We start from the raw sequence: 13,024 nt of genomic DNA on the forward strand, positions 1-13,024 counted from the left end.
GTTGCTGTGGAGGTGCTTCTGTCCAGACTAGTTTTGGGTTCTCTGTGGATTTCACATTTCAGTACCCTCTCTGTCCATTATTGCCACAATAATTCAGAGTTAAACTTTAAAATAGGAGTACTCTCAGATTGTAAAATAACTGAACATGACAGCGACACCTACCTTTTTTTGTTTACCTGTAATATCTAATGTAGTAAGTACGATGCCTATAAGATTAATCTTGAGAATTCCAAGTTTTCTATTCATTCTACATATTGTTACAGCATTGAGTTGGTGAGGGATTTACAAAAAGATACATGTGATCTCAGGCCTTAGGAACCTCTTTTCCGCAGAAGGAGACAACTGCCGAGCAGGGCTGATTTGATAAGTTCACCAGGAGAGTAATACAAGGTACAGAACTGGGGGGTCCAGAGGCCCAGGGATCAATGCCAGATGTGCAGGCCTGTCTTGCAGCAGTTCAGGACCCGTCAGTGAGGTGCTCTGAGTTTTCTCCAGCTGTACCTTGTCATCCAGAAGCAGGAGCTGGTTCATGGTTTGGTGTCCTTGCTGCAGTAGGTAGGAGTGTGACTGGAGAGAGAGAGACCCGGGCGGAGGCTCTCTGCGGAGCAACGCTGCTGGGGCAGGACCCCTTAGGGAAGGAGTGGAGAAGTCTGTAGGGAAGGCAGCTAGACTGACATGCTCGTTCTTTTAAAAGTGATCAGGCATCTTCATGTCTCAGTGGTCCTCGATTGTTGAAGCGAGTGGGGCGCTGTAGGGGTGCCTTCTGAAGCAAAGGGAGTGTTCAGGGCAGTCATCCTTTCTGTCTCCATCACTACGTATTCATTAATTGGGATTTAGGTGTGTCCTGGAGACTGTATATGTGCCTGTTCCTTCCCAATACAATGTGGTGTGATGGAAACAGCACAGGCTTGTGATTCAAAAGCAGTATCTCAGGAGTCCTGGCTGCTTGTCACCTCTATGAATTTAGGAAAGTTGCTTACCTTCGAAGGGCCTGAGTTTCTTGGTCTATGAAATACCAATGACAGAGATAATAACAGTAGCCTGGCCGGGTGCTCTGAGGACCACATGGGGTGTGGGAAGGCTCTGAGCCCCATCCTATAGCGCTGTACCAGTCATTAAGATCCAGTTAAGCAACTAACCTCATCTTTGTGTTTATTATTTCAGTGGTTCCCTGTCAGACAAGCGATTTCTGTTTACCTCCAATGGTAAGGATCATGCTTTCCTTAAGAATTTGATATTTTAAAATCTTCAGGGGTAGTTTATTCTTCCATACCCCTCAGATGATATCGTTTAAAAGATTAATTTTTTCTTTTCCCCTCAGGTCATGTAGCACCAAGTATGCTGTGACTTAAAAAATACATCAGACAATAAACCCAGTTAACATTAGGAAAAGAAATATTTTTCTTTATAATCTAAAACTTGGGTTGCCAGAAAAAATGACAACTTGAAATGACAGTTAAGATAAATTCCTTTATGTTCGATTTTAACAGGAAAACCTTTTGAGCAGTGCAATCTGATTTGTGTGTATCTGGAATGAAGTTATTGAAAATGAATAGCATAAAGGCTTTTTAGCCCCTCTGTCATGGAATATGTTCTGGGGAAATGTTCTCCCTCACATAAAATAACATATTTCAAGGAGAACAATACAAACATGTCTTCTCTGTCCAGGAGGAGGACTGGCCTTTATCTGCAACCTCCACATTGTCTTGGACATGGTATAGTTAAGCTCCCAGGGTTGATGTTGGGTACAATTAACTGATCTTCAGAGCACCTGACGTACCTGCTCTTCAGGGGTAGAGAGCGTGGAGTCCTCCCTCTGATCAAGTGAGAAGAACCTCAGCATTTTCAGCTTTTAGGACACCTTGTACTTCGTTGAAATCATGGTGAATTTAGATTAGAAAGGAAAATCTACAGTGGGGACAAAGAGATGTCACTTATAGGGGATATAAGGTCCATTAAGAAGAAAAGCAGCAATAGTATCAAGATACCACAGCACCAGCGAGTCAAATGCAAGTCTGAATCATTAAAAAACTAGTAATTAAACAGTTGATTCAATATCAGAATGGAAGTAAATCAACCGAATAATTCTAGGTGAAACGGGGTGCTTTTTTTTTTTTGGTTTTCATTTTGTGTCTGTATCTGAAATATTTCCCTGCCCTTTTTGTCTAGGTTGCAGCAGATCCTTGAGTTTGGAACCTGACCGGCAAATCAGAGCTTCTTCTTCTTGGGAGTGGATCAATGAGACTGGAGATCAGGTCCGTTGGTCTCCTGGCCAAGCCCGACTTCAGGACCAAGGCCCATCATGGGCTTCGGGGGACAGGAGCAAGAACCACAAACGGGAGTGGCTGAGGATAGATTTGGGAGAGAAAAAGAAAATAACAGGTACTGAAACGAGTGCAGTTTCACAAAACAAGATGACTTGCAGTTGAAATTACGTTTTGAATTTGCACAGGTGCCCCCACCTCAGAGTACTCCATGTCTTTTTTTTTTTTTTTAATCTTTATTGGAGTATAACTGCTTTACAGTGTTGTGTTAGTTTCTGCTGTACAACAAAGTGAATCAGCTATATGCATACATATATCCCCATATCCCCTCCGTCTTGTGTCTCCCTCCCACCCTCCCTATCCCACCCCTCTAGGTGGTCACAAACCACCGAGCTGATCTCCCTGTGCTATGTGGCTGCTTCCCACTAGCTATCTATTTTACATTTGGTGGTGTATATATGTCCATGCTACTCTCTTTGTCCCAGCTTCCCCTTCCCACCCTGTGTCAAGTCCGTTCTCTACATCTGTGTCTTTATTCCTGCCCTGCCACTAAGTTCATCAGTACCGTTTTCTTAGATTCCATACATATGTGTTAGCATACGGTATTTGTTTTTCTCCTTCTGACTTACTTCACTCTGTATGACAGACTCTAGGTCCATCCACCTCACTACAAATAAGTCAGTTTTGTTCCTTTTTATCGCGAAGTAATATTCCATTGTATATATGTACCACATCTTCTTTATCTATTCATCTGTTGATGGACATTTAGCTTGCTTCCATGTCCTGGCTATTGTAAATAGTGCTGCACTGAACATTGGGGTGCATATATCTTTTTGAATTATGGTTTTCTCAGGGTATATGCCCAGTAGTGGGATTGCTGGGTACTATGCTAGTTCTATTTTTAGTTTTTTAAGGAACCTCCATACTTTTCTCCATAGTGGCTGTATCAATTTACATTCCCACCAACAGGGCAGGCGGGTTCCCTTTTCTCCACACCCTCTCCAGCATTTATTGTTTGTCGATTTTTTGATGATGGCCATTCTGACTGGTGTGAGATGATATCTCATTGTAGTTTTGATTTGCATTTCTCTAATGATTAGTGATGTTGAGCATCCTTTCATGTGTTTGTTGGCCATCTGTGTGTCTTCTTTGGAGAAATGTCTGTTTAGGTCTTTTGCCCATTTTTGGATTGGGTTGTTTGTTTTTTGATATTGAGCTGCATGAGCTGCTTGTATATTTTGGAGATTAATCCTTTGTCAGTTGCTATGTCTTTTTCGAAAGTAACAAACCTTCACATTGTCTCTGTGGGAAGAACCTGTATGCAGGGGGTAAGGATGGATGTGTGGGTGAGAGAGCTGATATCTCCGTGCTGAAACCTTTTTATGGCATATTGTCAGTGTGAAAACACTCATCTGTCATCACGTTTCTAAATGCAGATAAGAAAAGCAGGCCTGTAAAATGATTTGCAATTTCAAATGAGAGGGAAGAAAAGAAAAGAAACCTGAAGTTATAATACATGTTGTATAACATATTTTTTAAACTAACCCATAAATAATATTTTCTTACAAGGAATTAGGACCACTGGATCCACACAGTCAAATTTCAACTTTTATGTAAAGAGTTTTGTAATGAACTTCAGAAACAACAACTCCAAGTGGGAGACCTATAAAGGAATTGTGAATAATGAAGAAAAGGTAAGAGACACTCTGGAGGAGGGAACTGAGTAGGAGAGTGGGCCTCCAGATATTTTCATCAGTCCATCAGTGTGTTTCCAAAAACAGATGCACAGCACCAGATTACTCAGCCTTTGAGTGCAAAGCCTTGGATCTTCAATATCAAGCATGTCTATAAAAAAAGCAACAGACATAGAATCCTCACTTTGATTTCATATAACCAGGTGTGAGTAGATTGATAAAGACCTAGAAACGAATAGAATCTTCAGGTAAAGGTTACCTGTTCCTACAGGTGTTTCAGGGCAACTCTAATTTTCGGGACCCTGTGCGGAACAATTTCATCCCTCCCATCGTGGCCAGATACGTGCGCGTTATCCCCCAGACGTGGCACCAGAGGATAGCCTTGAAAGTGGAGCTCCTTGGCTGCCAGATTGCACCAAGTAGGACTCAGGGTGAGTCAGTGAGTTACTGGATTCTGGTAACCTCCTTTCACAAATTGTTGTTATTAATGTGGTTTCTCTAACATCTCTTCTCGCTCAGGTAATGACTCATTGGTGTGGAGCAAAACAAGTCTAAATACTGTTGGTTCAACTAACAGAGAAGATGAGACAATCTTAAAACCCATCCCCTCTGAAGAAATGCCCAAAGGTAGGGCAGTTATCGTTTTGCGGTTTCTTAAGGAATATAACTTGTACTCCAGCCAATAATACGGTAGCTTCAACAACATTCTTTTTTTCTGTGTCATATAAGTGTCTGGGGGCAGATGGTCCAGAGATATCTGCACATGTGTAAAATAATATATGTCCACACTTTTCATTACACTATTGTAAGTAGAAAAGGACTGGAAACAAACATATGTGCCCTTCAAACACTATGTAAATCCTTTATAGAAAAATAAAACAATAGCACGTCCATACCATGGAATACTCTACAGCCATAAAAAAGGAATGTGTTAGTAATATAGAAAGTTCTCTGAGACACACTGACAACTTAAAAAAATAAGCATGGTACAGAACAGTTTACATAGCACTTGACCATGTGTGTAAAAGGGGGGGTGATACAGCATCTATCTATCTATCTATATATATATATATATTCATCCCAGTATATCTGGAAAAATGTCAAGAAACATAATTTCACATAGAGGAAGAACAGAGGTGGAAGGGAGACATTCCATTCCATACCTTTCTATACTTTTTTTTTCCTTTGCGGTACACGGGCCTCTCACTGTTGTGGCCTCTCCCGTTGCGGAGCACAGGCTCTGGACGCCGCAGGCTCAGCGGCCATGGCTCACGGGACCAGCCGCTCCGCGGCATGTCGGATCTTCCCGGGCTGGGGCACAAACCCGTGTCCCCTGCATCGGCAGGTGGACTCTCAACCACTGCGCCACCAGGGGAGCCCTGAATCCTCTTTTTGCTTTCCAGTATCAGTAAATTCCTAGCATGTATTCTTGTCCCCCACATGTTAAACCACTGAGGACCTTTCAAATCAGTATTCAGTTTTAGATCACGAAATTTGGTTGCTGTTCATTTCTGCTGTAATATGATGTCTTTTCCCCTTCTTAGGGTTAAACGTCATAACTATTGTTACTCCACTGGTGCTCCTCGTCCTGCTGGTTGCTGGAGTGGGAATCTTTGTAGTCCTTAGAAAGTATGTGACTTCACATTTAAAAATTTTTTTTCTCTAATTATGTAAACAGTCACAAAAGTTTACTCTTCGTATGTTCATGTGTAGAAAGCAGCATTACTTCTCCCAAGATAAAATGTGAACTTCTATTTTAAAAACAAGTTGGATAGAGGTAGAAAATATCATGTATTATTTTATGAACAGTATTTATCATTCAGAAATCTTTTCAGTGGGATTTTTTGTCTTGATAGGAGGAAGAAGAAAGGAAATCCTTATGGATCAGCTAAGGCTCAGAAAACAGGTTGGTTGAAAAAACTATCTAGTTTTATTCTATCCTTGAGGAAGGGACAGGATCTGCTGATTAAAAGCATGATTAGGCGCTTTTAATCAGCAGATCCTGATTAAAACCCACACTTATATGGTTTAAGAAATAAGATCTAATAGCTTTAAGTTAACAAATCTACCAGGAAGGAATATATTGTATCCTGTCTCTTAATCCAGAATCTTCATAGCCAGTTTATTTTTACTTTTGTTCAACATCATCCCATCATTTATCAAAATTAATTAATTATTTTTGGCAACTGGAATTTACATCACCACGCTGCCTGTCACCAAGGAGAAGTTATAAAATCCCCATCTGTGAACTGGACATTGCCCGGCACTCCCAGCATCTTCAGGCCTCCACTGTATTTTTCACTCTGGGGAAGGACTAGGCAGGGCGGGTTTCAGAAAATCCTTAGGACACAGGATGCCAAGCAATGAGTCAGCTGCAGTCGAAAGAGAGGGCAGCAGGGCAGGACCCCCCTGAGAATCTCAAGGACCACCTGGGACTCCACCTCCCTAGGCTCTAAACAGCCAGCTGCATTGACCCCTCACGGTCACAAACACCATGTCAGTGCAGATTAGGGAAAACCATGGCCAGGTGGTCTAACCTAGGGATAATCTGGGCCCTGATGGGTACACAAATACGTTTTACCCACAGAGTAGAAAGCATGGTTGGGATGGTGTGTGCTGTTGTTGTGACCTCATCATGCTGTGTCCACCACACACACCTGGAGAGCTGTGGCTGTGCATCTGTCACAGTCAGCTGGCAAAAGGCAGCCTGACCTCTGACTTAACCTGGAACCTGTGGTGGAGTAAATGTGCTACACTTCTGAGAGATTAGTTTGTTTCATGTTATCTTTATTCCAGACTGTTGGAAGCAGATCAAATATCCCTTTGCCAGGCATCAGTCAGCTGAGTTTACCATCAGCTACGATAATGAAAAGGAGATGACACAAAAGTTGGATCTCATCACAAGTGATATGGCAGGTAGGTACCAAGTCTCCGTGACCAGGCTGTTAGCCAGGAGGTGCTGCTTATGGGAGAGGGGAGACCAGGAAGAGAAATAAGACCAACATCTTTTGTTTAGATGGGGTCTAGTAAATCAGTAATGTGTGACATTTTCTCTCTGCTCTGCACAGAGTTACAAAGTGACAATGAAATATTTCCCAAAAGCCTCATTCAGCCAAGGCTCTTACACCTGCAGGGCCTCTAATGACGCCCAGAGCAATGGTCCGGAAGTACCAATGAAATCTGGAAGCCCTTAACTAATCTGTTTTTGTTACTAAGGTTTTGATTAAGGCACTAGGAAAAAGGGACTAGAAAGATGAATTGAGCATAGCTCCTGCCCTTGACAAATTGGAGGTAGGAGATGAAGGAATCTGTTAGAATGGCCTCAAGGTCCCTGACAAGCCATTGTTGAGAGTCAAGCTTCTCAAACGATTTGTGAGGAAGGATCCAGTTTTTGCCTTTTATTTCTTTAATCCATCAAGGACTAAAATTTTTGTAAAATACAGTATAAATTAGTAAATGAAATGTTTAAAAAGACATAAAATACAAAGCTCTAATTTTCTAATTAGATTCAAGGGACATAAAATCACTCTCAAATTGCTGCAAGATCTGAACACTTTCTATCCATTTGTGCACTTGCCTCTTTACAGATCTGTCACAAACAGTTCTCAGACAGGTAGGCATCCACAGACCACTGTGAGTAGCACTGCTCTAGCTTTTTGCTACTCAGAGTGTGTTCTGAGGACCGGTAGCACCATCTGGGAGCTTGCTAGAAATGTGGGCTTTTAGGCCATGCCCCAGGGCTACTGTTATATATGAAAGTCAGAAAGGTACCAATGGAAAGGCTGCTTGACCTGCTTCAGGGGCAAAGGGAGTAATTCTCCAATCAGAATCCGTCTTCTTGTTCCTTTCCTCGGACAGTTCAAGCTCTGCCTTGGGGGTGAGGCGAGGAGAGTGGAGAGCCCCTCTCCTTTCATTCTCCTTCAGCTTCTGGTCCAGCCTCTTCTTCCTCGCTGCGTGGTCCTTCTGGGCACCTGAAACACCCACTCTTGCCTCCACTCATCTGCAGTCTCACCCACTACACTCCAGAGCTCCCGGCAGAGCCATTCCTTTCCCTTTTATCTGCTCTGCAGCTCACATCCAGACTTCCCTCCCGGTCCCTAGTAAGTCAGTAATTCTTGCCTGCTGGACATCATCTCCTGCAAGTGTCACCAGGTCCTCAGGGGATCCAAAATTGAACCCATCGTTCCTAAACCTTAACCTATGTGCTCTGTGCATTCCTTTTCTAAGTGGCTTCTGAATGGGCATCCCAGTTTTCAGGGCTTAATATCTGGGAGGTGTCCTCTTTGGTCATAACCTCCCTACATCATTGGTGACAAATTCCTCTGATATCTGTCCCCAAAGTGTGGCCTTTCCAGAGCTGCTGCCAGTCCCCTAATTTATGACTTATATGTCTCATTTCTCTGCCTTTTGCTTTTTGGTTTTTTTAATCTTTCCCTCTTCAGTCTCCCTCCACGGTTACCTCTTCTGCCAGTCTCTGAATTTAGAATCTTTGTAGGTTTCTACAGCGTTAAACCAAACTTCCTAGCAAGGCACTCAGTGCCCTCCATGATCTAGCACATGGATAACAGCTCGCACTTGGGACACGCGTTCAAATTCTTGCCCCACTGGCTGCTACCTGTGTAATCTTGGAAAAATTAATCTCTCTCTGCTTCAGTTTTCCATTTGTAAAAGGGAATAATGGTCCCTACCTCATAATACTTTTTTTTCCAGAGGATTTAACTAATTGATATCTTAATGTCATAGAATAGTGCCTGGCACCAAGTAAGGACTCAATAAAGCTTTGAGCTTTATCCTTATCATTAGCCCCAAACCTATTACTTTGGTCTTCATATCCTATTAAATTCCTCCATGTCCCTCATGCTCTGGCCACATCACACTCTATGTTCATGGTTGTTTAACAGGTTGTCCAATCACTTTTCCCTTTCCTGGCAGTGTTACCTCCACCTCCAAAATGTGGCCTTTCAGGAGTCAGCCTAAGAGCTCCCCGTGAAGTTGTTCCCTCCTACCCCTAGGTGTGGTTAGAGGTTAGCTCCGCCTCGCTAGGTTCCTCGGAGCCTTGAGGCTTCCTAAAGCACCTGTGTAGTTATGTAAACCCCTAAGTGTGGCGTCTGTGCCTTTTACATCTTAATCTTTCTCTTCCTGCCCGGTACAGGGCAGGCCCTCAGCAGAGCACTCCCTCTAGACAGCCGGTTTGTGGGTGTATGGGGGGTGGGGGTGCTGTGCACAAACGTCTGCCCTTTGGGTTTCAGATTACCAGCAGCCTCTCATGATTGGCACCGGAACGGTCACCAGGAAGGGCTCTACCTTCCGGCCGATGGACACCGAGGCCGATGAGGCGGGGCCGGACGCCGAGGCTAGCGGCCACTACGACTGCCCCCTCCCGGCCGGCCGCCACGAGTACGCCCTGCCCCTGACCAACCCCGAGCCCGAGTACGCCACGCCCATCGTGGAGCGGCACCTGGCCCGGGCTCACACCTTCTCGGCGCGGAGCGGCTACCGCGTGCCGGGGCCCGGGCCGGCGCACAAGCACTCCCTCTCTTCCGGCGCCTTCTCCCCGGCCGCCGGCTACCAGCTGCCGCCGAGCCCCGCGCCCGCGGACCCGGGCTACGACAAGCCCAAGGGCGGCGGCGGCTCAGCCGCGGCGCGCGCCGATCCCGCCTATCAAAAGCCGCAGGTCAACCCCGCGACCAACGCTGCCTACTTGGCCCCCAGAGACTGCCTCAGACCCCTCAACCAGACGGCCATGACCGCCCTGCTGTGAACACACTGTGAATGAAAGCTGCTGTGGTACTGAGCGCCGGGGCTGTGCGCGCGCGAGAGACAGAGTGAGTGCGTGCGCGCGCGTGTATGGTTTAACAGGATCCTGCGGTGGAGTCGTAGAGGCACCCCCCCACACTGTTTACAGAATTGTGCAGCTGGTTTTGTCCTGACCCTTAGAGCGAGCGTCTGTTGAGTTTTGTGGGGCTAGAAAAATGAAAGTTTTCAGATGGCATTTTTCATTTCTCTAACTGTGATAACCGAGCTGCTTCGGTGTAAAATGTGCAATCTGTACAGAATTGTATTTAACAAGAATTAAAGTAACTTAAGTTTGCTTGCGCAGATTTTGGTTCTACATGGAGGTTATGTAGGAGAATGCAGCTGTTGCAAAAACGTATATAATAGTATGTTCACTTTTTAAAGGTATTTTATCTGATAGTGTGTTAGCAGCAGGTCTGTTTAAACTTAATCTTGTTGTTATTATGGCTCATTTCCTTTCCTTTGATATCGAGAACTAAAAGCATTGTTAACCTTCTCTTGGAAGGAATGAAATTACTTGAAGCAAGAAAAGCACACCAGGGTGGTTGTTTGTTTGCAATTATGACTGTAAATTAAAAAGAACAAACAAACAAAATACACCATCTCAGCAGCTGCCAGTTCCTTAGACTCCACTTCAGGTGGGGATGCTCAGCGCCTGTGAAGGTGTGCAAGGTGCAGGAGGTCTCTGGAGCCTGCAGAGGCCTCGCTGCCCGCAGCCTGTGCGAGCAGGCTCCTGAGCAGCTGGCCTTCACACTGCTTCTCGCTCACCTCAGGTCTGGCAGATACTTGCTTTCACATGCAAGTCTGCCTTTTCAAACTGTCTGCAAAGCCAAATGCTGAGACTTAACGGCAACCAAAACTGCTCTCTCAACAAACTGAATGAAGGTGGCACAGCAATTACGCTGTAAATTACTGTGTCAGATGCTTTTGTACCTCAGATTAAAAATATTGCTGAGGTCAGACACCCACACTTTTCATGACTTTCTTCAGAAACAGCACATTGTACTCTGAAACATAGAAAAGTTACTTGACGTGTTCTTACAAAAGCGACTGAGGCCAAATCTACATAGAGCTTTTCTACTGAGATGGTTGGAAACTGAACTAATTTTGTAAGAAAAAATTTCCCCTCGAGTATGTGTCTGTAATTCCAGATTAGCCCAGACTTCAGCTGTACCTCATGTTCAGTGGTTTTTACCTGAGTTTGCTTTGTGAGTTCACGGTGGGGGGATTTAACCTCTTTTGCCAAAGAGGGAAGTGTATGTTTGTTTGTTTTAATAGAAAATGTGGACCAAAAAGATCCTTTCCCTAAAAATGTATTATAATCCTATTTGCATGACTGACTTTCTGTGAAACATAGATTTTAGAATACTGAGGTGCTGGAAGGTCACAGCAGACTATCTATGGTTATTGTGGAGGTTAAACCATTTACCTTGTGAGTTTACATGGTTTTCTACGAATACTAATTGCAATAAACTATGCCAAACCAACGTACATACCCCAGTCTCTCACTGGTGTCCTGCTTGCTGGGCTACTGAAGGCACTTGAGGCTCAGCCTCCATAATAGTGCAAGTGGTGCAGTGGAAGGAGCACATCTGGCTTCCTCTGGTTGGTCCTAAGTTGGAACTGGGGACAGAAATTATGGAAGCTGTCAGTTACTAATAAAATCTTAGCGATTTGGGGTCGATTGTTTCATGCATTTTAGTTTGGCTTCCTGGATTGTTACAAAAAGTAACAATCCAGTCTACAACTTGTAGACTTCCTACAAGTCTGACTTACAGCAGGCCACCGGGTTCTGGGCTGGTGACTATGGATGATGAGTTGGTTTCCCGTGCTTACTGCTGTGCACTGCCAGCCAGAGTTCCGTTTTTACTTATGGTATGGCCATGATCCATCTGTGTATTCAGTCGGTCATTACATAACCCTAAGCCTCAGTTTCCTCATGTGTAACAAGGATGTGAATGTGCCTTCCTCCAAGGCTTACAGATAAGAATTAATTGTGACAACATTTGGGCTGTACATATTTTTAACATTAAAATATTAGTCCATAAAAACAGACTTCTTTATAGTGGGCTGTGTCCATCTATCACATTTCTTCCCTGTATACATGATCTAATCATGACAGAAAGTGGGAGAACAGGACTTTGTTTTGGAACACCGCTTCCTCAGAATGGCCTACTGTGTAGCCTAGCATGGGCAGTGGAAAAGTCTGTCTGATACACCCAACACAGCCAAGCCTAAACTAGAGGATAAGAGCAGGAAAATACTGTTTTTCTTTTCCACTGTTTTGCAACATTAGCACATAAGATAAGGCAATTGTCTGTTTTTTTTCTGTTACCAAATCCTATTGGGAGGCAAAGATTGCATTCTGTCACTTTTTACAATTATGGTGGAAACACATCTGCTCTGACAGACAAGACTATGCTGTCCACAGAGGCTGCTGAAACTGTGCTCTGGGTTCTCCTACTATGATTTACACTTGCACCAATATTTATAATCAGCCTAGAAAACCTCTGGAAAGGATGCTAGAGATTTTTCTGTGTTTATCTTACACTGCTTTAGATTCTTAGCAGAAACTAAAATCAAATTTATATTATATGCACAACTATAGACACCATGAATAGCCTTTCATAAAAACATCACCACAAGGCCTTTCATAAATACATACATCAGTTCAGCAATCCAAGTATAGCCACCAGCTTGGCCTCACTATTCTCAAAATGCTTCTCTTGCATTCATTCATGCACCAAATATTTATTAAGGTTCTGAGAGCAGTGCTCACCCTGTACTTACTTGTTAAGAGAGAGCACATGACTAGGCTCTTGCCAGGAATGGGGAGGAGCTGAGTCCCACTAATGAGAAGCTAGGGTTGAATACAGTCCAGCTAGCAGTCCCTCCCCAAAACACAGCCCATCCAGTCACCCAGTGCCCCTCTCAAAGCCACACTGCTGTGTTCATGGCCCACTACACATCTCTCATTCTCCCACTATGGGTCTCTCGCCCAGCCTCTCCCTATTCTGGGAATAAATTCCCCTACAGGCTTTAAAGATTTTTCACTCTGCTTTTTGGTATTCTGCAACTTTACCACTTTGTGTTGGGCTATAAATTCATTTGTATTCACTTGGGACTTGTGCTTCTAGAATCTTAGGATTCATCTTTATCAACTGTGAAAAGTCTCAGCCCCTTTTTTCCAATACTACTTGCCTCTTTGCTGTTTTCTTAATTCAGTCCTGGAATTCCTGTTGGATGCTCATTGGACCTTCTCATTCTATC

General features: G+C 43.9%; 1 protein-coding gene across 3 annotated transcripts in view; it reads left to right on the forward strand.

The window, feature by feature from the left end:
- The window catches only part of DCBLD1 (discoidin, CUB and LCCL domain containing 1), a 68,044-nt gene extending 56,799 nt beyond the window's left edge, over nucleotides 1-11,245 (forward strand). For 2 of the 3 annotated variants that reach the window (XM_022555083.3, XM_089921959.1), the window contains 9 exons: nucleotides 1,165-1,205; nucleotides 2,170-2,382; nucleotides 3,834-3,958; nucleotides 4,230-4,389; nucleotides 4,478-4,585; nucleotides 5,503-5,587; nucleotides 5,815-5,864; nucleotides 6,755-6,874; nucleotides 9,208-11,245. In XM_022555083.3, the coding sequence (XP_022410791.1) occupies nucleotides 1,165-1,205; nucleotides 2,170-2,382; nucleotides 3,834-3,958; nucleotides 4,230-4,389; nucleotides 4,478-4,585; nucleotides 5,503-5,587; nucleotides 5,815-5,864; nucleotides 6,755-6,874; nucleotides 9,208-9,719 (1,414 nt within the window). In that variant the 3' untranslated portion in view covers nucleotides 9,720-11,245. The remainder of the gene's footprint in view (nucleotides 1-1,164; nucleotides 1,206-2,169; nucleotides 2,383-3,833; nucleotides 3,959-4,229; nucleotides 4,390-4,477; nucleotides 4,586-5,502; nucleotides 5,588-5,814; nucleotides 5,865-6,754; nucleotides 6,875-9,207) is intronic. The other variant, XM_089921961.1, reaches the window with a different exon arrangement.
- The last annotated feature ends 1,779 nt before the right edge of the window (nucleotides 11,246-13,024 follow it).

Source organism: Delphinapterus leucas, chromosome 12 (genome assembly GCF_059928025.1).
Source record: "Delphinapterus leucas isolate spDelLeu-1000000601 "Yukka" chromosome 12, BTC_Dleu_Yukka2, whole genome shotgun sequence".
In the NCBI taxonomy this organism is placed as follows: Eukaryota; Metazoa; Chordata; class Mammalia; order Artiodactyla; family Monodontidae; genus Delphinapterus; species Delphinapterus leucas.